The sequence below is a fragment of the Erigeron canadensis genome, chromosome 8 (assembly GCF_010389155.1).
Source record: "Erigeron canadensis isolate Cc75 chromosome 8, C_canadensis_v1, whole genome shotgun sequence".
NCBI lineage: Eukaryota > Viridiplantae > Streptophyta > Magnoliopsida > Asterales > Asteraceae > Erigeron > Erigeron canadensis.
The window spans coordinates 39,327,521-39,355,454 of NC_057768.1; the positions used below are offsets into that span (position 1 = coordinate 39,327,521).

Sequence of the window (27,934 nt, forward strand, 5' to 3'; positions counted from 1 at the left end):
CATCCTAACCATGGCACCAGGCCTACCACTGACCCTTAATCCCACTTGATCAGAATAATTGACATTTCAAGTGATAAACTGAACATCGTTCAGGTGCAACCAAGCGAGCATGACCTCACATAGTATGGTAGCCAGGCATGTATTTAGTTCACTTTGATCACTTTAGGATTGAAAGTCCCTTTGCCACCGGAGCAATGAAATTAAGTATCTAATGTATAAGTGCGGAAATTCTTATACAAAAGCAATCAACAACACGAACATGAATATGAACTAGAACCGTACATTACTTCAGTAAATGCAATTACAAGTAAATACCAAGTTCGAAATACGAAAACGAAACGACGGAGAGATTCATCCTTAAACATAAGGTTTAATCTCTATTTATACTAAACTAATGGACTAGTCGGGCCTCGAGTATCATGGACCGAACCCAAATTGTTTGACCATTCGAGCTCAAGTAGGTCGAGCTCGACCAAGTCAACACAAGTTTGACCAACTCGAGTTTGACTTTATTACATGTGAAAACTTAACGTTTATTAAAAGTACATATTCAATAGACTCAAGACAAACTTTTATAATGATGTTGTCACCCGGAAATGCACCAACAAGGGATCAAATATTAAACCCAAACTGAAGACAATTTGAGGTCCCTGCCGTCCATATAAAATACTTGATGTTTTACATAAAGTATTATATGAAATCAAAGATCTCTTTTTACACATTTTAATGGTTTTAATCGGGTATAGCAACGAAATAAAATTGTGATACTAGCAAGATTGAAATAGAAAATATTAAGACATTTCAGCAGTATAATGTAATTACCTTGAAAGGTATTGATTCATAATAATCTTGAAGCTGATAATCTATTTGATAATTGCAAAGTCAAATATAAGTAGTTTGACTATCAGAAGTCAACTAAAGTGAATAACATCATCATATCACAATTTCAAGACCGCCAGACATATATAAGAAAAAATTTCAGAATTAACATCATATTGTCCCTGCAAAACTTACCTTCTGGTTCACACATGTTACCAACGAGTATTAGACTCAATATTATGTATTCAAAAGACTCGACTAATGTTCCAACAAAAACGACTGCTAACTACCCACATCAAGATTCTCCATTTCACTGGCAAGTTCATCATCAGATGAGCAGCCTAACCCTAACTCCAACTGTTTTAGAGAGCTCACTAAAGCGTTACTTGCATGAACAAAAGCATCCAAGGAACCGTTAACTTTTTCCAATTCTACCTGCATTTCACCAACGAAACTCACCATCTTCTCAGAAGCAGTTCTAATGGCGGAAACTTCTTGAGGGGGATAAAGACAGGCTCCAATCTCATCAACCTGCAATCCCATGCTTTTGCATATCGTCAACAGTTTCTCCAGTGAATCCACTGTTTGTTTACTCTCGTTATCTGTTTCAGGGTTCTTGAGTAGACTGGTAATTGATCGAATAACTTCTTTGATTGTTGAAAGGGTTTCAGACACAACTTCAATGGCTAATCCAGTAATTTTCATCTCTTCAGGTGACAAGTCACTGCCTAAATCTCCCTCTGATGAGTTATCACTATCTTCGGGCTCTGAAACCTCATTATCAGGGGCTAAAACCTCCTCGGAAGCAGGCTTAAGCTCCTTCATCTCACGAAGTACGTCTTTTATGGAAACTGCAATTTGAGTCATAGCTCGGCCAATGGCTGTAACGTTTGTCTCGGGGGTCTTTTTAAGAGCTGAACATGCCTCCCAAACAGTGCCAACAATCTGAGGAATCGAGAGTTTATGTGCTTTACTATTGTTTCCTGCATATTAATATTTCAAACTGTGAAGAAACATTAATTATAGGCATGTGCATAGATGTAAAACATAGATGCTATGATGGCAATAGGACAAATAATGAAAGGTGGAGATAGGAGGAAGATAAATATTGATGTCACTGCCTCTACAAGTTAAGTTTGTGAATTGGGCCTCAAAGAGATCTACTAAAGTTGTCAGCAAAAGTCATATTACAAAATCAGGCAGATAACTCCTTTACATACCAGGCAGCTTACATTGTAATCCCTAGAAGCAATATGCGTAACTCAACATTAATTGTACTCAGGGTGCGTTTAGATTTTTAACTGAAAGTGATTATATAATTACCGGGATTAGTAGTTGTAGAATTCAGTTTGAAGACTCAAGGATAAACATCTGCTTCTGATTATCTGATGTTAGATAATCAACGTCATATTTATCAAAGCGAAAGTAAAATTACCTTATAAACCATTCTTTTACAGTAAAGCTTGGACTCTTTTAATTCCATGTCAGTTAAAAAAAAAGTCTTACTGTCCAGAAGAATGTAACTTTGGTCATTTTATTTTAATTTTTTAAACTACCTGCATTTGCCATATTCACAAACATTACAGCTAAAAACAGCAAACACACGTCGTACAACCAATTTATAATTTAAGATTGAAAAAGTCACTTCCATAACACAACCAAATACCCTCGTTAAATGTAACCTACCAAGCATATGTTGCACAAGAAAGAATTAGAGATTACCATAGGAAGCAATCGACTCTCTCAGCAACATAAAGCTGCAATCGATAACTTGCTTTATAGACGCATGGATACAGGAATAAAGGGTAGGCCCTGCACCAATCATACTTCCATGAGAAAGCAAAAGGAATCCTTGTAGCAAATTGGAATAAGTCGCCATGCTCTCCTCAAGTGCTTTGGCATTCGGCCCATCTCCAGTCCAAAGCATTCCGACTACATAGCACGAAAAACTGACAGTTAAAACATAATATGCCCAACAAATCAAATGCCAAGATGTTTTTTTTTTTTTTCTAAAATATCTGATATCTATATTACTGAAACATTAACCACCAGTCTTAAAAGCAAATTCAACAAAAAGCAACCGTTTATACAATATAAAGATTTTATTGTGTTAATCTGTAGGGAGAGAATCGGAATTGGAAACACAGTAGTAATGATGACACCTGTGGTGGCCTGCTTATAGAGCTGTTCCCCGATTTTGACAACGTCATCATTCCAGCTTACTTTTGTAACCGAAGATGATGCCGGTGGTGGTGGTGATTGATCCAAAACCTACAAACATCATATATAATACCTAAGTCAAGAGTACAACCACCAAGTTAATGACATTCCATACCCAAAAAGCTGGTGTCAATAATTAATTAATTTGGAAAAAGTGACAATACAAAATATCCGGGTATTGTTTGTTACACGCAAAAATTACCTAACAAATATAATAATAGCAGCAGCAGCAGCATAATAATAATAATAATAATAATGATAGGAGTTATTGAATAAATATAGGTTAAAAAAAAAAGAAAAGAAAAGAAGAAGGAACCTGAAAGGTCTCGTGGATGGTGTTGAAGTGTTGAACCAATAACTGATTCAGCACTTGTTTTTCTTCTTCTTTGCTCCTCTTGCTCATCCTTTTTTTTTTTCTTTTTCTTTTTGTTTCTGTTTCTGTCTGGATTCTGGAGGTGGGCGATTTTAACAGGGTTTTGTTTTTGATAAAGTCAATTAAAGTCAAACCCCACCCACCCTATCTTAAGTTTTTTTTACAAATAAATTTTACCTCAGACGTTTAATCGCACAACGAAAGGGTCCCGTACTAAGCGGACATTAAATAACCTTTCTCACTATATTACCTCCTTTATTGAAAAATACCGTCGAGGAGAACCTACTAAGGCTCGAACTCGAGACCTTAGAGTAAATTCTCCCGGGGCCCCGCATAGCAAGTTTAGTAAAACACCCTTGGCCACTGGGGTTTAACCCAGTGGTTCCCTATCTTAAGTATTAACGAGTGTGTGCTTTAGTTGGCTGACCCTTCAACATAAAAGAAAAAGGGAGAGAACTTTATTAGGTTTGAGATTAGTTTTAAACAGAATAACCATAGTCCACGGATCAGATGTTTTAAATGTCAAGGACTCCAAGCTTTTACAGTATGTTTTAACTTTATTATATATGCATAAAATACTTTCAGACCATAGCTAACCGATCTTTCATAATCTTTTTCGACGACCTTCTTAGAATGTTTTGTTTACGGTTCAGGTAAAGTAAGATAAAAAAAATTGAAAAGAGGATGTTTCACCACCCGTTGGTGGCTATTAATTCCGATATTTTTCGATATTAGATGGTGTGATATGGACTTCTAATGAAGTTATGAACCATAGTGCATGTTGGGCTTTTGTGTTTACATCTTGATGGTACAAATAATTGTATCTGAAGTTGAGCTTATTCCTTTCTCAATTGTCTGGTTTTGGAAAAGAACATGCATCTTGTTGGTTACAATTTCAAATCAGAGGATTGAAAAAACACAACTTAAAGAACATTCAAATCCACAACCATCTTACAAAACAAATGAAAGAACTTCTGTACAACATATGTGCCCCAGATAGTCAAATACACAAGTATAACAACATTAAGACAATAAAAAAGAACATGGTGAAATTCTTTAAAAGTTGCAGTCTAACTACCAAAGCAATGTACTTGCACTAAATCATATTAAAGCACAAATTTAGCTGATAATACAAGGTAAACTTTTAGTACATATGTGACAAACAAAGACATGCAAAAGCCAACAAATACCATCATATTGTAGATGTAAAAGTTAAGCTATATGATTTCATCATAAATAACCATAACACATTTTGTTCCTGAAAAGAAAATGCAATTAAAACTTGAGCATCAATCTTGAACCAGAAGCAATAACTGGATGTTTAAGTAGACACCAATGCAGGCACATGATCCGGTCATGAGGGTGCTTGTTCTCCATGATCACTTTTGGTTTGCTCTGCAGGAATCACTTCTTCACCATTCAGAGGCTCAGGTTCTTCCTCGGGTGGAATTTCAGATGAATGATTGGGCTGTTCTGATTGTTCAATATTATTCTCAGGGTGAAAATTTATAGGAAATTTTGTGACTCTAGGTTTATCAGCCAAAATATTTCTTTGAACTTTATCTATCAGTACTTTTTGTGGAGGCTCCTCTCTCAAATGCTCATCTTCATAATCATTGTTTACATAATATCCTACACGAACAAATTCTTGTCCCATATATGAACATGTCAACAGTAGAACTGTAACTCCAATTATGTCCTCTTCACGGATTTTTGAAGTATCTGGAGGATCAGCCTATAAATCCCAACACGTGAATTTGAATTAGTCCCATAATATGCTAATAATGTAAAAACGATAAAACCAAAATTGACAATATACTAGGAAAATTATATTAGAAAAACCACCTCAAAGACAAAACGATAGTTGCCGACATTAATGGGACCAACTAGCACACTTTCAAGAACTTGATCATAGGTCTCATCCTCGGCAGATCCCACATAAGTTAGTTTCCATTCCAAATCTGCAAGGCAAAGAAGAAACATATGAGAAAAGAAAATATCTGAGACGAATGTCATACACATAATTTCTAAACTGTGGGATCAAAGTCGAAAACAACCTCTGCATCAAATTAATTATGGTTGTATTTCAACAACTTGACCTTTATTGAATATCAAACACGGTATAGAAATTCATAACTTTACAAAGACACTACATATACAAAGTTGAACGATATCATTAGCTTAGCCAAGCAACCTGTATAGGTCATCACATATCTGACTTTTCAAAACATCATTCACGAATCAATTGTTGTAAAAAACTTCTAAACTTAGGGGAAATTGAAATTTTATTGGCAGGGTATGACATTTTCAAGTATTGTTAGCAGCGGCGGAACTTGAACGACAATACTGGAGTAGTCAAATATTTTTTGAAGTTTTAGGTTTTCTCTTTTCTACATCTATGTTTGGTTTTCGAGGGGGTAAAAACACATAAAAATTTTTATTTATTCTTAAATAATATATAATTGCTAAATATGATCCAAAATTTTGGAGAACCATAACCCCCTTTGGTCCTTGTTATCTTCCGCCACTGATTGTTAGTGTATGGATCACACAACGTACCCGTGAGAAGTAACATCTAGTTTTGACAAAATGGTAGTCATATCAGGTGCATAATCAAGTCAAACCAGTTTGTAAGCTACTCATAATTGACTCGAAAAGCAAGTCAGTTTTAGTCGAACAAAACCGAAGCTTTTCGTGTATTTGAACTCAACTACATAGGTTTTATTAGTATATAACTACCAATACTATCTAATCAAATCGAGCTCAAAAGTGTCAAGACAAACTCAGTCCCATTTTTTTTTTTTTTATCACAACCCTAATTACATAACAAGCTTAATCAAGATCAGAAAATACATACATACAATAAATTGACAGGTACCACTTAAAAACACATCTAATTCGTATCTAACACAAAATAATAATTAAAAAATATATATAATTTCTGTATAATTGTATAGATATAGATAGATATGGAAAAGAGAAGAACAAACCGTCTTTAAGAGAAAGCAAACACTCGTAGGAGACTTCAAACTGAAAGGGAGTAAGAAAAGGGGCTGGATTGTTTAAGACGCTAACATTTGTTAGATTTACAGCACTCATTCTTCTTCTTATTATTATTATTATTATTGTTGTTGTTGTTGTTGTTGTTGTTGTTGTTGTTTGCCCTAATCAATTAACTTTTATAATGATATGACGGCGGCGAAAAACAGAGAAATTATGATTAGGATTTATTTTTGTGTGAATAAATTGAATGAAAGAGGGAAGAAAGGAATTCGTGCGACAGGGATTTATTTATAACAAAGAAGAAAGAAAAAAGGATTTTGGATTTTTGGCGGGACTGAAAATTTATTGTCCCGCTACGCACAAGTTCATATAATTTGGGGCTTTGCTTCTCCTTTTGTGATGAAATAAATTTGGGATTATAAATAAAAAGATTGGATTTGTTACAATTCTTAAAGGGCCCAACCGCTACCAAGTTACGCTATCAACATGCTACTTGCAAACCAGGGTTAAGCGAAAAAACCGGAAACCCGAAACCGAATCGGTACTGTGGTACCGAAAATCGGTACCGAAAGGGATTTAGGATCGGGATTGGTATCGGTATCGGTATCGGTTTTCATTTTGAGTACCAATCGGTTTCGGTACCAATCGGTTCGGTACCGGGAAACCGATTTGGATACCGAATAACATGTATACGATGCTTCTATTTAACTTTTTGATACTCTATTTTGATATTAGAGATACTACAGAGCCAATATCATGATTCAAAAACAAAAACAGCTATTCATATATAACTATATTCTCGTATAATTATATATCTGAAATGATTCATCCAAATCCTAGCCAACAACCTATAGCTTAATACCTTTTTTATATGTAACCTCAAAAGACAAAAAAATGACAGCACCTTTTCTTATATTAAGTTTGAATTTGATCAATGCTTCAGATGTATATCAAGTATAATATGTATTACGTGTTTGTTCTTGAAGTCATATATGAATGACTCATGCCACTTTTAGATCAACTAAATCATAAAATCAAATTGCAAAATATTAAATCGGTACTTGTCGGGAAAATACCTAAATTCCCGTTCGGTATCGGTTTTGAAATTCGGTACGGTATTTGGTTCTTGGTTTTAGGTACATTCGGTTTCGAGATTTGTCGGTATCGGTATGGTTCGGTACTGGTTCGTACCGAATAACAAACAAACATTGTCCAAGTCATGCTTTAAAAACATTATATTTATACATTAAAAACTTATACTTTATATAAATATATAAGTATCTCTAAAAAATAAATATGTATGTAAATCTTCCTTAAAAAAAACTACACATTCATTCATTTGTATCGGTATATAGTTTCAAGTGAAATTAGGACTTGTATTAGTATTTGCCTTTAAAAGGTGTATGGGGTTGAGTTATGAATTAATTTTTTGATTGTTAATTTAAAAGTCATGAAAAGTGTTTGAGTTTAAGAGTTACAAAACGCAATTTTCCATAAGCATCTCCTCCCACTGTACCAAAAAGCACTTATCTAAAATCATATTCCCGACATAAATTTCACCCCAATACCCATAAAAGCCCTTTATATCTACCCTCCAATATTCATATGTTTCTCCCAGACATAGTCGCTCCTCCAACTCTCTTCTTTTTATTCGATTTCTTCTTCGGCCGCCACTTGTAAAATTTGCTAATATAATTGGTTTCTAATTGATTTGTTTATTAAACACTCCCTTAGTGGTGGTACAAGAAAAAAAATGAGAAAATACGAGTCTCATATGGATATGTGGTGAAATGGGAAGTGATATCATATTTTCATGATTTTTAAGACCGCACGTTCTTACACTTAGATGTATTCATTCAAGTTTGAGTATTGATGGGATACCGCATATAGAGTCATACCTCCGTAATAACGCTTTATACAAAGCTTTCACCTTCACACTAATAATCTACCCCATGGTTAAGATTAAATCTAATGGTTAAGATTAAAAATTGAAGTTGGAGTAACTTCAACTATTAGATTTAATCTAATGGTTAAGAATTATACCGCAATAGTTGAAGTTGGAGTAACTTCAACTATTGGATTAAATCTAATGGTTAAGATTAAAAGCTGATGTTTTAATCTTGACCATTAAATTTAATTCAAGAAGTTGAAATAACTTTAATTAGAGTAACTTTAGAGAATGTAAGTCCTCAAATATACCCCATTGGTGTAACATTCATTTTCACCTCTGAAAATCAGAACACATTTTCTAGCCTTACCACAAACAAACAAAAAAGATGATCGTTTCCTTTACCAAATAAAACTATTTCACCCCTTTTTTTTTTTTTTCTCTTGTGTGATTATATAATTTTAATACATATTTACTAGTGCGTTGTTGCAGGAATATGGCTAAAACATTGAACTTCGAAACTAATCTGAATGAGCCATCATTGAATATTGAAGCCGATATGTAAGATAGACACAGGAAAAAGATATGGGAATTCCAAAAATCTTGAGGAATAACATTAGCAACAAAATATACAGAATTACATTCCAAGTGAAACATTTATCCCTTTATTATTCTTCTGAAGATAAAAGCACAAGGGGGAGAAAGGGTTTGATTTGTTGGTAGTTCAACTTCAACCTTGTCTCCACATCTCTATAGAAACATGATACATGACAACTCCCGTAAATATCCAAAAATAAAGTTAAAAGCACCGACATTCGAGAAGGCAAAGAATGTGATTGGATTGTCTAGGCAGCTGATTCCTTGGCAATCTTCTCAGCCTTAGCAATAACTTCATCGATTCCTCCAACCATATAAAATGACTGTTCAGATAAATCATCATACTTTCCATCCAACACTCCCTGCTCGATCAAGATGGACAGATGAAGAATTAGCAATGCAAAAGTGGCAATAAGGTGAAAAAGGGAAAAGATAGCAGTAGTTTGGAGGACAAATGGAGTTGCTTTGAGTAGAGAAGGGGAAATCTAGACCCGTTTAACTAAAAGAGCAGGCTCCCGTTAAATTGCACAGTATTCGTTAACAAGTCAAAATGGGTACTGTAAATGACATCTAAAACGAAAACAAGTTGAACAGGTCAAAATCCTCCCCAGGTGTATTCAAATCCTTACAACCTCTTTTTTCATTTTACGTTTTAAAAAAATGATAAATTTCAACAACATAGATTTGCACATTGATTATCAATAGAGTGCCCCATAGGCCAAAAAGAAAAACAACTGGGTCAAGTCGTCAACCCAACCCCTTTTGACCCACACACTAAAATGTTAAGATTTGACTTGTTACACAATATGCCTCACGCACCCTTTGGACATAAAAATAATAAAAATGGTAGTGTATAAGAATTAAAAGGGTACAAGTTATGTGGAAGTTGAACCTAATAAACTAACCTGGAAGCTACCAATGCTTTCTTTCAACTCCACATATTTCCCTGGGGCACCAGTGAAAACCTCTGCAACATGGAAAGGTTGACTCAAAAATCTTTGAATTTTGCGAGCACGGGCAACAGTCAACTTGTCATCTTCACTAAGCTCATCCATTCCAAGAATAGCAATGATATCTTGGAGATTTTTGTAGTTCTGGAGAACTTTCTGTACTCCACGAGCTGTGTTGTAGTGGTCTTCTCCCAAAATGTGGGGAGAGAGCATGCGAGACGTGGAGTCAAGAGGATCCACAGCAGGATAAATGCCGAGCTCAGAGATCTGACCAATCATAGAATTACAATTATCAGCCGACAGTTTTCAAAGGCTGGCAAAAATGTTTTGGATCCAATCAGGCCCGGCAGGTCTGTTCTGACCCATCAAAATACCAGTGAAAGGCGGATATCGATACCTGTCGGGATAACACAGTTGTAGCATCCAAATGAGCAAAGGTTGTGGCAGGAGCTGGATCAGTCAAATCATCAGCAGGCACATAAATAGCTTGTACAGATGTAATGGAACCTTTCTTGGTGGTAGTGATACGCTCCTGAAGGCCTCCAAGATCTGTAGCCAATGTTGGTTGATAACCGACAGCAGATGGGATACGACCAAGCAAAGCAGAGACCTCAGAGTTGGCCTGCAAGATGAAAGGATGAGATTAGTTGACAGCTCTTAAATCATAAACAGAAAATGAAACTTGACAAGTTACCTGGGTAAAACGGAAAATGTTGTCAATAAAAAGGAGCACATCTTGTCCTTCAGCATCTCTAAAGTGTTCAGCGACAGTCAATCCAGTGAGTCCAACACGGGCACGAGCACCTGGGGGTTCATTCATTTGTCCATAGACTAGAGCACACTTGCTCTCACTCTGAAACATAGCAAACAACCAAGTATTTGAAACAGTCACATAAGATGACACATAATGACATAATGCTAACAGAAAATAACGAGTACTGTATATACAGACCTGCTTATCACCTAGCTTAATAACACCACTTTCCATCATTTCTCTGTATAAATCATTACCCTCACGGGTACGTTCTCCAACACCGGCAAAGACAGAGAAACCACCTGTACAGTTGAAATAAATGACATGCTATTAGCCTATTAGGGTTATAAAGTAAATCAAGGAGCTGAAATATATAATATTTACTAACCATGGGCTTTGGCAACATTGTTAATAAGTTCCATGATAAGCACAGTTTTTCCTACACCGGCACCACCAAAAAGACCAATTTTTCCTCCTCTTTGATAAGGTGCAAGGAGATCAACAACCTATACGAACATAAAGAAGTATTAAATTACCAACTAAAAATGCTTGATGTGTTTGCCATAACCTGGCACATACAAACAGAGGAATCAGGAAAATTGCCCACTGAATTAGCATTTAAATGAACATACATTTGACAAACTCTGCATTTTCAGCACATCACCTATTATATTCAGTCATTCTCCCCAAAAAAGATAAGGAAAACAACAAAGGGAAACTGATATGATCCCACATTGGCCAAGTATGGGATTGGTTGGTGGTTTATAAGTCAAGGTGTCCCCTCCTCCTTTGAGCTAGCTTTTGGGAGTGAATTCTACACTTAGCTTATGGCATGATGCGAATTATAAGATGGGTTCGTATCAATTGGTATCAGAGTCAGCCCTACCTTTCGAGGTTCCAACACTCGGAGTGGTGACCTATGGAGTGGTGGCTTGGACCCAAGGAAGAAGGGTGCCAACCGTGACCAACATAGCCATTACCGACGAGAACGTTGGCTTTTCAAAGGGTGGGGTATTGATATGATCCCACATCGGCCAAGTATGGGATTGGTTGGTTGTTTATAAGTCAAGGTGTCTCTTCCTCCTTTGAGCTAGCTTTTGGGAGTGAGTTCTACACTTAGCTTATGGCATGATGCGAGTCTATTATGGGATGGGTTCGTATCAGAAACTTAGTGTAACCACCAAGAAGTCTAACAACTTTCTGTAAATATTCTTAATTCCTGTTTATTACAATCACAAACTCGTTTAAATCGCAAATAATTAGCACAGCAAAATGACCATGCATAATCTTCTCCAAGGCAAGACAGATGTACCAAAGCTATTAACTTGAACTATGAAACTCTAATCATTAAACCTACTCCAACTGAAAGTAAGATAAGATAGAACACCATAGAAGCGAAACTCAAGATATCATCAATAGAGGATCAAGTATCAACACCTACTTCAAGCAAAATTGAGCAGCAATCCATTCAAAAAATAAAATAAATATCATAGATCACCTTGATTCCAGTAACAAGAATCTGTTGTTCAGTTGCCTGCTCAACAAAAGCTGGCGCTTCTCTATGAATAGGCAAATAATGATCAGTTTCTGTCACAACATAAACCACAAAACCATAAGAAACTCTTTACATTACACTGTAACATATAAAAAAAGATATAAAATCAACAACATATAAATCACTTACTAATATCGCCTCTATGATCAATAGGCTCTCCAATAACATTAATAATTCTTCCTAGCGTAGCTCTTCCTACAGGTACCTATACATAACCATAGAGGCATAGATACATAAAAACCACAAACTAGCTAATTTCTTGAATCACAGATATCACCCTTACAAAATGTAACATGTTGGACAGCCCACTTAACTGATGCAGGTAATATGTTGGGTACATACATGTGTATGTATAAGAAAGAGGATTAAATAAAACCTGGGCTTGATTCGTAAGAAGGGTGGAAAGGCAAAATTCCGCTTGAAAAGAATGATTCAAGCAATTTTCCAGCTTTTTATCGTTGTTTTTTAAAACTAGAAAAAAGTCAGTGCCTTTTAAGCAATTCGCATCACAGTTTTGTAATATATGACGCGAAATATAAGCACATTTCGTAATACGACTTTTATGATACACAAAAATGATCCATCTTGAAACCTTCTCACAAACTTTAACACTTGTACAATAACTCACCACTATATATAGATATATAAAATGAGGGGGAGGGGCTTACAGTGATGGGAGAGCCAGTATTGAGGACTTTTTGACCTCTAACAAGGCCTTCCGTACCATCCATAGCAATTGTCCTCACCATATTCTCTCCCAAATGTTGTGCCACTTCTAAAACAAGCCTTATACTATTATCCAACACTTCAAGAGCCGTCAATATCGGAGGCAACCCTTCACTAAATCTGACATCAACGACAGCACCGATGACCTGGCATACTTGTCCGATGGATCCGGCGCCGGTGAACTCATCGGTGATCTTTCCGTCGTGAGATTTGGAGACAGGTGGCGGTGAGACGGATGCGGATGAGGTCGAAAAGTGGTTGTTGAGAGTACGGTTGAGAAAGTAGGTCGCTGGTGATGGAGAGTGGGATCGGGTGCGGGGAGGTGTACGGCGGGAAGGGAGGGTGTGTGAGGATCGGGAGGGCGATCGGACGGTGGATCGTAAGAGGGAGGTTGCTAGCCTCCGGGAAGCCATTTTTGGGTTCAGAAATGAATGACGGAGGAAATGGCCGGCCGGTCTTTTTACTAGGGTTTGACCAAATGAGGACTACCAGTGCTTGTGTGTTTTCGGGACAGATGTGCTTGTGCTTTTAAAAAGACAAAAAAGGAATTCTGGATATTATTTTCTTTTGTTGGATTTTAACGTAACTACGAGTATAATTTATTTTATTTTTTTACAAGTATTGATAAACTATCATATTGAAATATTTAAACTATTCTATCTTAAGTGGATTCACATTATATAGCTCTCACCCAATACTTTATAGGTTAAAAAACTTTCTAATCGTCCATCCATATATATCTAGCAAAAATATTTTAAACAACCAAAAAATGATTGTTGTTATCTAGATTAATTTAAATTACGGATAAACCATTCGAATTTACAAATAATAATAACGGAATATATTACAGAGTAAACCCACCATAAATCGGAAAAACCTTCTTAAACTCATAACATCCTTAATAGTTCACTTACTACTTTACTTGAATCATATGAATCGAAAAACATTGATAAGATATCTTGATTGTAATTTTTTTTAGATACCAACCTAACTCTTCTTCCAAATATTGTTGCTCAACTTATGAAATGAGCTTGGATTCAAAAGTATGGTTTAGCCTCATAAAAATGATACAAAACAATTAAGATAAAAGACTGGGTGAAACTTGCTCTTCGTCGATTTATCTATTTCATAACACTAGCGAACAAACGTACATGGAAACTCGTTGAGATGATAAATGGTAGATTTTTTTTTATCTTAGAGTAGGATAAATATAGGGTAGTATTTAGTCTATAAATTCAACCCTTAGAGCTGTGGTTATGGTGCATTAAGTAGTTTTATACTTACTATAAAATTTAAAGGGTGACTTTTGATATAGAAGGTACAAATTTTATGCACGTTAAATACAGTCTTAAATGCTGCGTTTAACATTTTCTTTTTTATTTTATAAAATACTAAAATAGGATCGAAATGTTCGGTAAACTAAAAGTCAATTTTTTTTTTCCCGTCTATTGAGAATTTTAAATTACAACAAATACCCTTGAAGTTTTAATAACTTCAAAGACAGGATGATATACAGCTACATGCCTTCATCCTTCTAACACCACCTGATAAAAAAAACAGTAAACCACACACCAAAATTAAATGATAATAAGATTCATTCATGTCCCTTCAATATTTCAACACCCTTCAAAACCCCATCACAAAACCCTCAAAAAACCTTCATTAAACCCTAAATATGCAATCTTTGCAACCACAACATCACCACCGTTGGCCACCACCACCACAGACTCCGGCCTTCTTTTCCGGCAAAAGATTCTGTATCTTAAAGCCTTAAAAGTAAACCCCACAAAAGCCCTTCAAAAAAATCCCAACTTTAGGTCAACCTCACTTCAATCTTTAAAATCAGTTGAAAATTGTTTATCCTCAATGGGAATTCTACGTTCCGAATTTGGTCGTATTTTGGATATGTATCCACAGCTTTTAACCTGTGACCCACATAATGATCTTTACCCTGTTTTTGGTTTTTTATTGGATGATATTGGTCTCGAGTTCTTCGATATAAGGAAGTCAATAATTAGGTGTCCTAGGCTTTTGATATGTAGTGTTGAAGATCAGTTGAAACCCACATTGTTGTTTTTAAGAAACTTAGGTTTTGTTGGTCCTAATAAAATCACTTCCCAAACTACAATGTTGCTTGTTTCAAGTGTAGATGGTACATTGAGGCCTAAAATGGATTACTTAATCGGGTTAGGGCTCGAGTATGAAGACGTAGTTAATATGGTGTTGAGATCACCAGGGTTGTTGACATTTAGTATAGAGAATAATTTTAAGCCTAAAGTTGAGTACTTTTTGAAGGAAATGAAAGGGGATTTAGGTGATTTGAAAAGGTTTCCTCAGTACTTTTCGTATAGTTTGGAAGGTAAGATTATGCGTAGGCATCGGTTGTTGGTTGATCAAGGACTTTCAGTACCGTTGTGGGATATGTTGAAGGTAAGTGATGGAGAGTTTACTGCTCGGTTGATTGATGCCAGGCTTCGGTTAGGTGATAAGAGATATAGGTTATAAGTATGCTTAGCTTTATGTCTAGTCTATTGTCATATATGTTACTACTTGATAGCTAAAGTGACAATTTTATAGAAATGAGGTTTGTTGTTCATCTTCTTGTAGCATATCGTAGTAAATTGATAAAGCTTTGTTAATACAGCTTTTCGCTTTTTTGACTTCAATATAGTGATATGGTTACAACTTGATTGCCATAGTAGAAGTAAAGCTGTAATCTTTAAGCGTGTAGCATATGGCAATGTAGTTACGTATTGGTCATATAGTTATTGTGGAGTACAAGTGATACAAATAACAAGCTTCTGAAGTATCACGGAAGATGTCTCATTTTATGCCTGCATTTCGAAAAATGACCATCACTGTGACTTGAGACTCTGATAGCTGCTGATTAAAGGTTTGCCGATGTCTACCTGCTTAAGAATGATGCAGATATCCTTTGATCTTGGTCAGATGACCTGTGCCAACATATAGTAATTTATGGAAATACAAGGTTAAACAAATTACTTGATTAAGTTTATACATTTTAAGAAATACTTGTGCCTGTGTGTCGTGTGAGTTGGTCTTCTTCTGTTTTTGGTATGTGTTCATTTCGATATTGTCAGGAAAATTGAAAGAGCCATGCCCCTTTGATCCAGCATTTCCCTTGATACATATTGGATCTATGTGCGTATGCTTCAGACTTCAGAGTTAAGATATATGTGCAAGAAATATGAGTCCTTTTGCATGTTATTGAAGCATGGTAATTTGTTGAACCAAGAGGTTGCATAAATGTAGCTATTTTGGATTGTAAAATAGGTAGCACTACTAACTTGATAAGGTGATATTTACAGCAATTAAAATGAATTTGATGTATTCAAAGAGACATCTGGTAAGAAGTTAGGCTTGTTTTTAACTTAAGCATTCGTATACAAACGCTATACTCCTGATTGAATACTCGTATGAGTGTTTACTTGCAATATCTTGCTATTATACACATTACAAACAACAGTGAACTGGATTTAAAATGGCATTGGTGACTCTGACATGAAGTGATACAAATGGACATTGCTCCTGAAACCTGTAAGCTCATACAGAAGCTTTTACTTACTAAAGTAGTCAACGTATATAAAGGTTTGTATAAACAAAACATCTTTTATTAGAGCTAATTTTTGTTTCAAAGTAACATTGGATGAACAAAATGGAAAGAATGTGAAAACCTTTCTTTATTGTTGTAGATTAAAACAAATACAGGGGTATAACGAAAATAAGTTATCCCACAAATGCTATGATACACTCTACATTTTTAACTTATAAACTAATGAACACTGTAAGCTTCGAATGCAGAGAACTACTCAACAATAGCAGGCCCAAGTGTTTGCAGTAAACTCTCTATTTCTCCACTTATTTGTGTACAATCAAGAGCATTCGCACTTATCCACCTTATTTAGCAGGCTCGTTGTACAACAGATGTAAGTCAATCCAAAAATAATCCTCCTATTTTTTCAAGTATTCCTCAATTTGGATGAGTGTCTGCAAATATACATAATGAATTTAGCATGAGAAAAATATGAGCATTGCAATGTTAGGCCAGGCCTAGCATATAGTGCTGCAAATATGTTAGGCAAATTGCTAAATGACTAAAATGGTCTCCAATAAAGCAATAATAAGAGATCAGAAATCTAATAATATATTACGAGTAATAAATAGATACTTTGGACCTCAAACAATGGCATCAACATGATGTAACAGTGATAACTGACATTTTATGAGTTTAAACTGAATGTTTGCCCAAAAAGAAATTTTGCCTTTTTTAAATAATCTATATAAAACTTAAAGCTACTTTAAATAAAAAAAAATGGGATACAAGTTGATGCACACCGGAATAGCATGCTTCGTGTTACCATCCTACAGTCTTGTTGCCTTGTAAGTCCATACTGGTTGCAATCTTACTATATATGTAAGTTGTGTGTGTGTATGTGTGTGTTTGTGTGTGTGTGTGTGTGTGTGTGTGAGAGAGAGAGAGAGAGAGACCTCAATTGCAATTTGAGTTGGATTAACGCAGCATACATCTTTGACTCCTAACTTGGCCGCAATACCTGCACGGCATTATGTCCATTAAGTGACAACTTGCACAGTGAAAAGGTTTATACAAATAGTTATTTTGAACAAAAAGGATTTCGTACATACCCTCTAATGAGACCCTCACATGGGCATTGGTGTAAGCTTCACTCCTATCTTCCCAAAGCTTAGATAGTCTCTTCAAGGTCTACAAATACAATGCGAGGACAATTATACAGAGGTTCAAACTTGTTTCCAAACTTTAGTGCCAAACAGAAGATACATACTTGCGTGTAAGCATCGCCAGATCCGTGATGCAAAAGTGGGCGAGAAGCTGTACCTATAGCCGTTATTCTTTGTGCTAATGCATCCAAAGGTACATCTATAAAGACACTAATACCCTTGTTCATATGCTTCCTGTCAGTAAAACACTTTCATGTTACATTGCTGAAGATATTATGCATCATTGAGATCCCTAACAGACAGAAAAATCAAACAAAATGCATCTAATGTCATACCAATTGACAGGACGGATAACAGCACCCCCGCCCGTAGAAATTACAAGTCGATGCATCGCTGACAGCTTATGCAATACTTCAGTCTAGAGAAATAATAGGAACTATTAAAATATAGTATAACAATGCGTAAAGATACACAAACTGAAATTGATGAATGGCCAAAACACAAGGGTATATATGGAAACATAGTGCAGATGGGACCATAGAACTAACCTCATTATCTCTGAAAAAGGTCTCACCATGTAACTTAAATATATCAGCAACTGCAATTCCCCCAGCCGTCTGCTCGATTAATTTGTCACTGCAGAAAACTAACAAGTGAATATTATTATCTGAGTTATTAGAGCATGAATTCATACTAAAGCTGGCAAATTGGATTCATATTAGAGCATTGATCCATCAGAGGTAAAACATATCAAAATCGACCCTTTTGTGTTTTGTACGTAAGCGGAGCAAAATTCCCACCTCTACTGTGCATTCTCGGATTTAAGCCAAGTTTACAGCAACATATAAATAAGAAACCATGTCACAAACCTGTCAAAAAAAGAATAACCAAGAACTTCAGACAAGATCTGGCCTATTGTTGTTTTCCCGGATCCCATCATTCCTGAAAATAAAAGGGTAATGGGACACAATACTATATGTAAGAATCAGATAGCATTGAGCTTTGACAAATATGAAGACAGAGCCTTTAGAACTGACCAACAAGATAAATACACCTTCCACTCAGACACGGCTCAATCTCTTCCGATTTCTTCTGCAAATTGAAAATCACTCAGTAAATGAATAAAGAAAACCTAAAAGTTTTTTTTGAGTAAAAGGGTTTCAACATGGTATACTGTATATATCAAATAATGCTCAGGCGGCTTGGCTGAAGTGCCAAATCGGCTAATACATACACATGCCCCGGTGTAACAACCAAAGAAAATTAGGAGACATGCCACACCTAACCACCTAATCTAGACATTACATAACCAAAGCTAAATAAAGTTTATAGCACAACTTTACTCAATTAGAAGAGCCAACTTAAATATCCAGACAGCATATTACTTTGTGAGTTTACTATAGAATATAACATTTTATATAATCCAAGTGATATAACTTAGTACAGTTACACGATGAAACTGGAGGCATAAAACAATAAGTACGGAGACAACACCATAAGACACATGGAAGCATAGTACATTGATAAAAAGAATCAAAGAAGGAACTCTTTTAAGTTTGAAGAAATGAGATGAGACAAAAGTTCAAAATAACCATATAATAACCACATTTGCTTTACTATCAATTTAGTAAGTGATCTTCACAAAACCAATCCTTAACTCTATGAACACACCACCACCAGGTAATATAAACAGACTATGGAAGTCAACTTATATAAAAATTGATTTTTTTGGGTCCTTGGATGGCAAGCTACTTTTCAATAGATCAAAATATTTTTGGTGGGCTATATCTATATGATATATATGATTTACTATAATTATCTGGATGGTAAATGACCCACCCTGCTACATATATACCTCCGCCACCGAACACTATAATTACATAATATAAAAGGATCAATGTAGATTGTAGAACATCAACTACCTTTAACAACAGATCTTCTTCCTTAATAATAATCCCAGATTCGAGTACTGAAGCTACATGAAGAAATAAAATAAAGAAAAGAATGTTAATGCCAACAAATTAGTTACATATTTTGTAATAGGTTTATTGTTATCATCTGGTGGCTGGTGGGATACAAGTTTCAATGCCTCTCTCAGTGACAAGGAATTCGGTCTAACTGCATCCACTAATGCATATACAAGGTCATATACCCGAGCAATGCGGCGGCGGTGGTTTAGTGGTGTCGGTGACGGGTGGTGATCGATGACATCGACGATTGGTGTCAAGTGGTCTATCCGTGTAAGTTGATACAATGGTGATAGTGATATTTTAGAAGATATGGGTTTAAAGTGTAAATTAATTTATTAAGGGTAATTTTGGTAATATCTAATAACCCTTTCCTTAAGGGTTGTTTATTAAGAGCAATCTAGTAATTTCCCATCTAACTATTTTCTAACCCTTTCCTAAAATAGGGGGTGAATAATCATTATAAAGGAGTAATGGATATGTAATAGACAACTTCACAAATGAGCAACTTAGACGAAGTGGCTAAGAATCTACAAACAATAGAAGTAATGCACTTAGAAGGTAGCCAATGCTACTCTTTCCCCCACTCGTCTATTGCTTTTTTCTTACTAGGGACGAGTCTCTACCATTGGGTATGACTCGTCCTTTGACTCGTTTTTGGGGGATTAGTCCTTCCAGGGATTAGTTGAATATTAAGGGTGTGTGTGGTGTTTAAGGGATTAATGGTATAAAAGGTGGGTCCAAGACTAGTCCTTTGCATTGGGTATGTTTTGGGGGGATTAGTTCTTAGAGTGTTTTTTTGTTGATGTGGCGCTGACTGAGACTAGTTCTTCTGAGGATGAGTCCTGGTACTGGGGAGCCCCTTATGGTTGTAGTTGTAGCCCAGTGAATTTAACCAGCCAAAGTTGGGATACCATGGTTACGCAAAATAAAAAGGGGCAGTTAGCTCGTAGGCCTCAATTTGGGGACGTGGAAGCCTACAGCATAAGAACCTCATCTTGACTCTTTATATCGCACAGATATAAATATGCGATGGAGTATAAAAGTTGATAAGAAGCAATAACACTAGTATCAGGGTGAGGTTTTAATGTAGGTTGATCTATACTGACTAGGTTTTCAGAGTTCAATGTTGATCCTCGAATAATATGTGATGGACCCATGAGCATAGAGTACTAAAGACAAGAACAAAGGAACCAAAATGCTCAATTATATACTTAATGCATCATTTTCAAGTTTTTATTTAGTGCTAATAATGTTGGAAAGTTTTTAAACTGTAAAATCCTATCATCAGTCCGTTGTCCATTCAATCACCTACAAGATTAGAGCTACTGTTCTCCTACTACAGCTCCAAGAAGACATAACTATTTAGACACGGAAACTTTGATGTGCCGTAGAACTAATAACATCAATAGCAATATATGACAATTCTTTTTTTGATTATGAAATTCTTTATATACTCTCAAACATCAACTCAATGATGGACCATGATGAAGTACCTGGAATGTTCTGAGAAGTACATGACACCTTTAACTGAGCTTGTCTACGCACAATTGTCGCTTTTATAGTTTCCAAATGATTGGTATGGAGCATATTAACCTTTTTCTTTTTCTCAAACCTTGTACATAACCTCATTGAACTGGTTAGTGTAGGAACCGTGTAATCGGAACCCACCCATGTTTTCAAGTGTAAACTCTGGATAACTTTGGCCTCCATTCCTTTTAAATCCAACAAGTCAAGATTTTGTTGACAACAAAGAGACCTGTATTCTTTTCGCTAACAATTTCGGCCCTTTCTATGAACTTGCCTGCAAAATCAAAAGATTAGATACACCAGCCATTAACTGACATAGATAAAACACAATAATTTCAGCCATTCTGTAACCATCTCCAAGGTGGCATATTCATAAGGTCTGTCCCGGTTTAAACCTCACTGGGTTACTATCTTGGGATAGCCAGCGAAAAAGACCACAGGAATACCGATCAGGCCCAACTTTTCTCGGATAGCCTGAACTGGAATCCCTCTCCATTTTTTTTTCTACTTTCTAAATTTCAGTCATTCTGTATGTATACTAATACAAGCATAGCCAATACTTTCAGTTTAGATATCTTCTACAACCATTTAGATATAAACAAATGCCGAATTTACCAGCAAAAATAAATAAATAAATAAATCATTCAGGCCATTTTTTCTGGGATACAGATAGAATGCTTTTTATTATTATCAATACATACATGACATTCTAAATGAAAGTAAATCAAAAATGACTTCGGCAGGCAAATAACAAAAAAATTGTAAGAATTTTAGAGTCTAGAGACAATAAGAAATTACGAACACATAAAAATGAAAGAAAAAAAGAATACCTTTTTGGTGACAAAATTACGCAGCTTGAAATTTGACTTTGAAATATTTTTTATTGGATTTAGATTTAGATGATGGATTTTAAAGTGGTGGAATTTGGTTTGAAGCTCTCTTTCCCACCAACCCCCTGATTACCACCAACCTCCCCCCACCATGGCATTTAGTTAACCATTTATACATTTTTTTAGATAATTATTTAACAACTAAAAAAGTTATCCTAAAAAATCGTTTCGGATAAAAAAAATATGACAATTTTCGTTATTAATCTAATCATCTTTAAATTAACTAAAAGGATATACCATTTCTCTTAAACTAAATTTGTTTTTAATGGGTACTAGCTAATTATCCCGGGTTTAACCCGGATATTTCTAAACAAGTTTTGTAAATACATGTTTATTATCATAATGAAACATAAAAAAAAAATTGTAAGTAAAAATGTGTATACTTGAGGCAAGTAAGCAATTTTATTATACATTAGACTTATATTACATTAGGCTTGAAAGATTTAAAAACTTTCAAATGAAGAGAATAAAAATTTAAATTCAAAAGATGATGTCATAAATTAATTAGATAAATAATACATAATTAATAAGAAAAAGTCTAATGATACTAAATAAGATTTTTTTAAAAAAATATTATGTCATCACAATCTTACTTTATTTATATAAGAGATGTTGTTTTTCATATATAAAAAATAATTATATTTATCGTTTAATTTTCCATAGCTAATTCACATTTATTTTAAACTATCTGAATATTTTCATATACGCCAATTTCATATTGAACCCAAAAGTAAAATAAAAAGTAAAAATGTAAACGCTTGTCCTCACAAGTCGAAGAAAAGACCAAAGATCACTACATGGTTCGTGCCAACCAAGTCGTCTCATCCTTAACCAACCACGTCTTCAGTCTTCACGACATATTAAGGGGGTGTTTGGTATTACGATTACAAAACAAAATCTGCGTTTTCAAAATAGATTATGCGTTTTCAAAACTGTAGGTATATGCTTCTCCAAAACTGCGTTTTCATAGCCGATAATCACTTTTTCATACAAACACTTTTCTAGATTATTTGCGTTTTACAAACGCAATAATTGTAAAACGCAAATAATCAGATAATCACTTTATAACTCAATCCCAAACACCCTCATGGAAGCGGCCTAAGGAATTTACTACCGTTTTTATAATGGCGTTTAAATAATAACTTTTTCCAATATCGTTTGCTCATTGTCAGGGATATTTTAACCCACACCCAATTTGGTGTTCAAAGTCTGCCAAAAAACTGTTCTCCTGGAACCAGTCTAATCAAAAATCACGGACCGGATTAAAAATGCTGGTATATAGACACCCAAAAGGATTCCAGGAAAGAGTCCATGAACAACATCATGAGTCAAATACTCAATTTAAACCAACCATAGTTCTTGTAAAAGCTACAAACCACTTCCTTTAAAGCGAAGCAAACTCTAACTCTCTATTCTCGAATTCTAACTTTGCAAGAGTTATAGACAAACAATTGTCTGTACACACCAATCGATCACCAAACAAAATTCAGTATTTCCGCCCAAACCAAAAATACAATTCTAACATTCCTATGCTCTTTACATATGATTGCAACAGTATTTTCGGGTTCTTCAAATCTGTCTTCTAATGTCCCTCCATGTCGGATACAAAATACAGAGTCTTCAGGGTTTATGTTGTGCATATATTGATCTTCAAGGTTTATGTTGTGCATAAATTGATGAGCGAACAGAATAGTGAGGGGGGACGGGTTTTCCATTTATCTGTACTTGTTCAAGAAAATCCACACGAACTGATCTGAATTCATACCGCTGCAGAATTTATTTTTAAACTCAGCCACACATCATGGTTTATAAATCGTTAAGAAAATTGCAAAACAGATATCTCTAATGAATTAGATATAACATGAATTATTAGGTTCAACTCATGAATCACGATCAAACGGGTCAGGTGTCAACTTTTTGATCTCTAACTGAACTGAGCAGTCCCAAAAACAAAGCAAACTTAACAGTTTTGTTCAGTATGCTTACACCCCCACAAAAATGTATAAATGTATTATCTAATAACTGGCGAATATGAAATACAAACCTTTTCATTCCATGAAAATTCATTGATACGAAAATTTGGATCCAAAAGTGTGACTTGATCACCCTCTTTAATCTGTACAAAGAGAAGATGAAGAATGAGAGAAACAAGAAAAGCCAACCTAAACATGTTCATGAAGGGAAAAAAATTGCAAGTTTATTTGTTCGCATAGACATGAGTTCTCCAAAAATTGCAAGACGTATGGCTTAGAGTAGTACATAAACAATATTTTAAGAGACTTACAGCATCGTTGCTTATCCCGTATACTGTGAGGACAAAACACTTCTGGTTCGAATCACACACCAGATAAAACCTATAATAGTTCAGAGTCAAACTATAAGAACTTGCTTTACTACATTCAGATGAAAAAAGTCAAATAACAAAAACTTCAAACTGGAGTTACTTACAAGGGGGTATTATTCTCATGTTTGACGAAGAACAGTACCTTCCCCACAACTGCAAATGTCTTGTTAAGACCATCAGACAAATTATCGATGGTGGCCCTCTTGTAAGATGGGTTCACTTGAAAGTTGTAACCAAGGAAAACAAAAAATCAAAACAAAGTCGCACAAGATATTGGAGATGACCCAAGAAGGTAACTTGTGTACATGCTGGGTTGAGTTCAGTTGATTACCGAACTTTCCTTAATTGAATAATGATGAACATTTTGAACAAAATGCTTCATAAAATTTGTATTAAAAATCAATGTGTAACTTTCAACTAGCTTGACTGGAACCCGAGATATGGGTCGAAATTGCTAGCTTCGCGAGAGATGATATCTAAGACAAATGGTAAAGAGATAGCTTACATCGAACTTCCGCGAGAGATGAAGTCAATGAAGCCAGTCGCTTAGCCTTAATTTGTCCCTGAAAAGACAAATACTTAATGTAAAATATCTCAAGCTATATACGTTATGCAAGAAAGTATTGTGTGTTGCATTTCTATCTGAGCTACTCGGCATTTGTTTGCTTGAATTCAAGCTACAACTCTGATTCTCGCAATTTCATGAAGAAAAGATTGGTGGCAACAGAACTGAACTTATTAACAATGGAAATCATCATTGAACTGATGTGCCCATCATTTAACAGCTTATATAGTTTTGTATATGAATAAATGTATAAAATAGAACGGATATGAAACCACAGTTTTACAAGATCATTCTATATCAAGCAGTACACAACTAAGAGATTCATGTTCCTCGCATAAGAATCTTTTTCATGTATCTAGTTTAACATCAGATGATATTAAAAATTGTAACTTGCAAACCTAAGTAATACTATTATAAAAAAAAAATACTAATAATCTTTTACATGTCATAAGTCATAACTATTCACAATATTTACAGAATCAAAATTATTGGCATAAGTGCAAGAATGCAAGGTCACTATAATCTAAATTTACATCATTTTTGTAAGTACACCATTAGAATTGGAAACTCACCTTCAACAAACTGTCCAATTTATCGAAAAGATTAATCATCTTTTGAACTTCCTCAGCGGCATTAAGGGAAGGATCTATCGAGGCAGCTGCTTCAAATCCACTAAGTGCCCTCTGATAGTTCTCTAGATATGTATTTACCTGCATAAGTAAAAAATAAATCATGAGAGCTAATAAACACATAAAAGAAGATAAGATAACAATCATAATAAAAGATACTTACAGTAGCACAGTTGAAGAATAGGTCTGGGTTTGACTTCGTATTCTTATCTTTCTCCTGTAACATCATGAAATAAAAACTGAAAAGAATTAGATCAATGTTAACTTTTTCATGAACACTGTTGCATATAAAGCATCAGAAGGGTAAAACTAACTTATGTAATTTATGTAATATAGACATGAGAATGGATTACAAATTAATTCCCAACATACAGCATTTTGATATGCCTTGAGCGCCTGCTGTAATTTGCTGTGATCCCATGCCCCCGTCACAAAGAAACATGTGAGACAGGCATTCCCAAGGTTGTCTGTCCGTAGAATTCAAAGTTCAAATCATCAATACACATAAATGGTGGTCTCGATTCAAAGAGTCAGTGAAGAAACGGATGATTAAATACATGAATAAAGTACAGAACATATCTTACACCATGAATTCCCATCTTTCACATCTAAAGCAATAGCCTCCTTTGCGTGTTTGATGCTTTCAGCAACAATTTCCTCCTGATTATCCGCACCTAAACATAGATAAGGAAGATATGACGACAAGGAGTATATAACCACCACATCAAACAAAAGAAGGAACATTACTTGCCTTGAGCCAATCGTCTTTCAAGCATTGATAATTGACTTAGTATCCTTTTATTTGGACCCTGTATAACCCACAAAGGTGAAAAATAAAATATGAAAATCTCACTGGGAAAACATATTAGTAATATTAATAGAAAACGAAAGATATATCAAACAAGCAACCTTGCTTAAAGCAAGGGTATAGCAGTTTCTAGTTGCAGTTAAATCTCCCTTTTTCCAAATACAATTTCCCAAACATAGCCAAGCGTCTGCAAGAGATGGATTCAACTTGACCTGTAAAAGCCAACATCCAACTCAAAATAATTAAACTTAACCGAAAATAGGACTAAGTGCACCAAAAAGTATCCCACTCGTAACGTTTGCTATTGTTTATCCAACCATCTATGGTATGTATCAGACCGTTCATTCGTTGCTACTCTATGCATCATCTTATCCATTATATTCGAATCTGGTGCCACGTCACTGGGTTACAACTTGAAAGAGGAAAACCGATACATACACAATAACAAACAATGAATTGTCACACGATAGCAAAACGTGACAAGTTAGATACATTTCTGTGCACCTAGCGTGTCAAAACTACAAGGATTTTACAGCAGTTCAAGAAGCACAAACAATGTAAGAAACATACAGCTTTAGAAAGATGATCTTCGGCTTGTTTCGTATACTCAGGAAACACATCCAATATCTTCCCTTTCAAATACTCATACATTGCACGTTGTGTAGGCAATTTCCTTTGTTCTAAACATATATAACAAATACATTTCATTTCATTTAAAAATCCTTGTTATATTAAATTAAATTAAACCCTAAGCGAACGATTATTTACAAACAGTAATTAAAAATTAAGTGTTGGGGTGGGGTTAAAAAAAAGTACCTGGAGAGATGGAATCAAGAAGGTTGAGAGCGATTTGAGATTGAGATTGAAGTTTGGAGATTTTGTCATCTGGGTTTAAGGGGAAATAAGTGTCTCTGATTGTGTAAAGATTTTCTGCAGCTTCTGCTGCTTTCTTCATCACTAAATCTGTCGTTGCATCTTCTTCACTTACGAGATTTACATCCATTTTGTGTGTCTGTGTGTTTGTGTTCTTTTTTACAAGACCATCTTTCTCCTCACTAAAATATACCACAGTATAAAACAGTTAAAAATATTTATCTTAAAAAAAAAATTAACGATAAAACGGTTGATAATTTTTTTTTTAAGCTGAATTTCCGTTGAAACTTCATGTCGCGATTCAACAACGAGAGGTCTAGCATACGTTGTCTTAACTAACTCTCTCGAAGTAGAAATGTCTATTTCAAATACCAAATGGGGGAAAACTCCCTACTAATCCGCCCGAAGACACGACGATTAATAAGGGTAAACTTTGTCCGCTCAGACTTGAACCCGGGTATACCCAAGTCAAGCCTTTATAGAAAGACTAGCTAAATCTCAAAGTTGATGAAATGAGGATTTGAATATGAGACCTATATATCATCAAGAAAACTCCAAATCACTATGGTTGATACTAGTATCCCATTAATCATTAGCCACTTAATAGATAAAGATTTATAGCCTTTAAATTAAATTGAATGGCCGAAATTCAAACATCAAATTTTAATCTTAAACAATAAATTTAATCCGAGAGTTAAAGCTGATCTAATTTTAATCTATAAAG

General features: G+C 35.1%; 6 protein-coding genes across 6 annotated transcripts; 1 reads left to right on the top strand and 5 right to left on the bottom strand.

The window, feature by feature from the left end:
• Positions 1 to 936: 936 nt before the first annotated feature.
• LOC122578397 lies at positions 937 to 3,493 on the bottom strand. The gene is made up of 4 exons (XM_043750352.1): positions 3,356 to 3,493; positions 2,982 to 3,090; positions 2,542 to 2,751; positions 937 to 1,802 (listed from the first exon to the last, which is right to left on the bottom strand). The coding sequence occupies exons 1-4, from the start codon at positions 3,440 to 3,442 to the stop codon at positions 1,102 to 1,104; spliced, it is 1,107 nt and encodes a 368-aa protein (XP_043606287.1). The 5' UTR covers positions 3,443 to 3,493; the 3' UTR covers positions 937 to 1,101.
• Positions 3,494 to 4,518: 1,025 nt separating this feature from the next.
• LOC122579614 (probable histone chaperone ASF1A) lies at positions 4,519 to 6,808 on the bottom strand. The gene is made up of 3 exons (XM_043751817.1): positions 6,403 to 6,808; positions 5,258 to 5,373; positions 4,519 to 5,147 (listed from the first exon to the last, which is right to left on the bottom strand). The coding sequence occupies exons 1-3, from the start codon at positions 6,509 to 6,511 to the stop codon at positions 4,767 to 4,769; spliced, it is 606 nt and encodes a 201-aa protein (XP_043607752.1). The 5' UTR covers positions 6,512 to 6,808; the 3' UTR covers positions 4,519 to 4,766.
• A 2,087-nt stretch (positions 6,809 to 8,895) lies between these two features.
• Positions 8,896 to 13,416, bottom strand: LOC122611319 (ATP synthase subunit beta, mitochondrial). The gene is made up of 9 exons (XM_043784328.1): positions 12,828 to 13,416; positions 12,289 to 12,364; positions 12,103 to 12,191; positions 10,993 to 11,110; positions 10,803 to 10,906; positions 10,545 to 10,703; positions 10,248 to 10,472; positions 9,806 to 10,117; positions 8,896 to 9,262 (listed from the first exon to the last, which is right to left on the bottom strand). The coding sequence occupies exons 1-9, from the start codon at positions 13,296 to 13,298 to the stop codon at positions 9,149 to 9,151; spliced, it is 1,668 nt and encodes a 555-aa protein (XP_043640263.1). The 5' UTR covers positions 13,299 to 13,416; the 3' UTR covers positions 8,896 to 9,148.
• Positions 13,417 to 14,421: 1,005 nt separating this feature from the next.
• LOC122579620 (transcription termination factor MTEF1, chloroplastic) lies at positions 14,422 to 15,575 on the top strand. The gene has a single exon (XM_043751827.1). It carries the CDS (start codon positions 14,467 to 14,469, stop codon positions 15,388 to 15,390), a length of 924 nt encoding a protein of 307 aa, XP_043607762.1. The 5' UTR covers positions 14,422 to 14,466; the 3' UTR covers positions 15,391 to 15,575.
• A 993-nt stretch (positions 15,576 to 16,568) lies between these two features.
• On the bottom strand, positions 16,569 to 22,061 carry LOC122578122 (shikimate kinase, chloroplastic). Its single transcript, XM_043750010.1, has 11 exons — positions 21,932 to 22,061; positions 21,068 to 21,375; positions 19,527 to 19,579; positions 18,642 to 18,696; positions 18,474 to 18,546; positions 18,153 to 18,240; positions 17,940 to 18,022; positions 17,709 to 17,838; positions 17,551 to 17,629; positions 17,395 to 17,459; positions 16,569 to 16,893 (listed from the first exon to the last, which is right to left on the bottom strand). Exons 2-11 carry the CDS (start codon positions 21,282 to 21,284, stop codon positions 16,858 to 16,860), a joined length of 879 nt encoding a protein of 292 aa, XP_043605945.1. The 5' UTR covers positions 21,285 to 21,375; positions 21,932 to 22,061; the 3' UTR covers positions 16,569 to 16,857.
• A 1,242-nt stretch (positions 22,062 to 23,303) lies between these two features.
• On the bottom strand, positions 23,304 to 27,362 carry LOC122578791 (tetratricopeptide repeat protein 5-like). Its single transcript, XM_043750829.1, has 13 exons — positions 27,154 to 27,362; positions 26,908 to 27,017; positions 26,439 to 26,549; positions 26,281 to 26,338; positions 26,114 to 26,203; positions 25,902 to 25,996; positions 25,693 to 25,746; positions 25,473 to 25,610; positions 24,841 to 24,898; positions 24,440 to 24,554; positions 24,276 to 24,345; positions 24,036 to 24,107; positions 23,304 to 23,758 (listed from the first exon to the last, which is right to left on the bottom strand). Exons 1-13 carry the CDS (start codon positions 27,338 to 27,340, stop codon positions 23,642 to 23,644), a joined length of 1,275 nt encoding a protein of 424 aa, XP_043606764.1. The 5' UTR covers positions 27,341 to 27,362; the 3' UTR covers positions 23,304 to 23,641.
• Between the last annotated feature and the right edge of the window lie 572 nt (positions 27,363 to 27,934).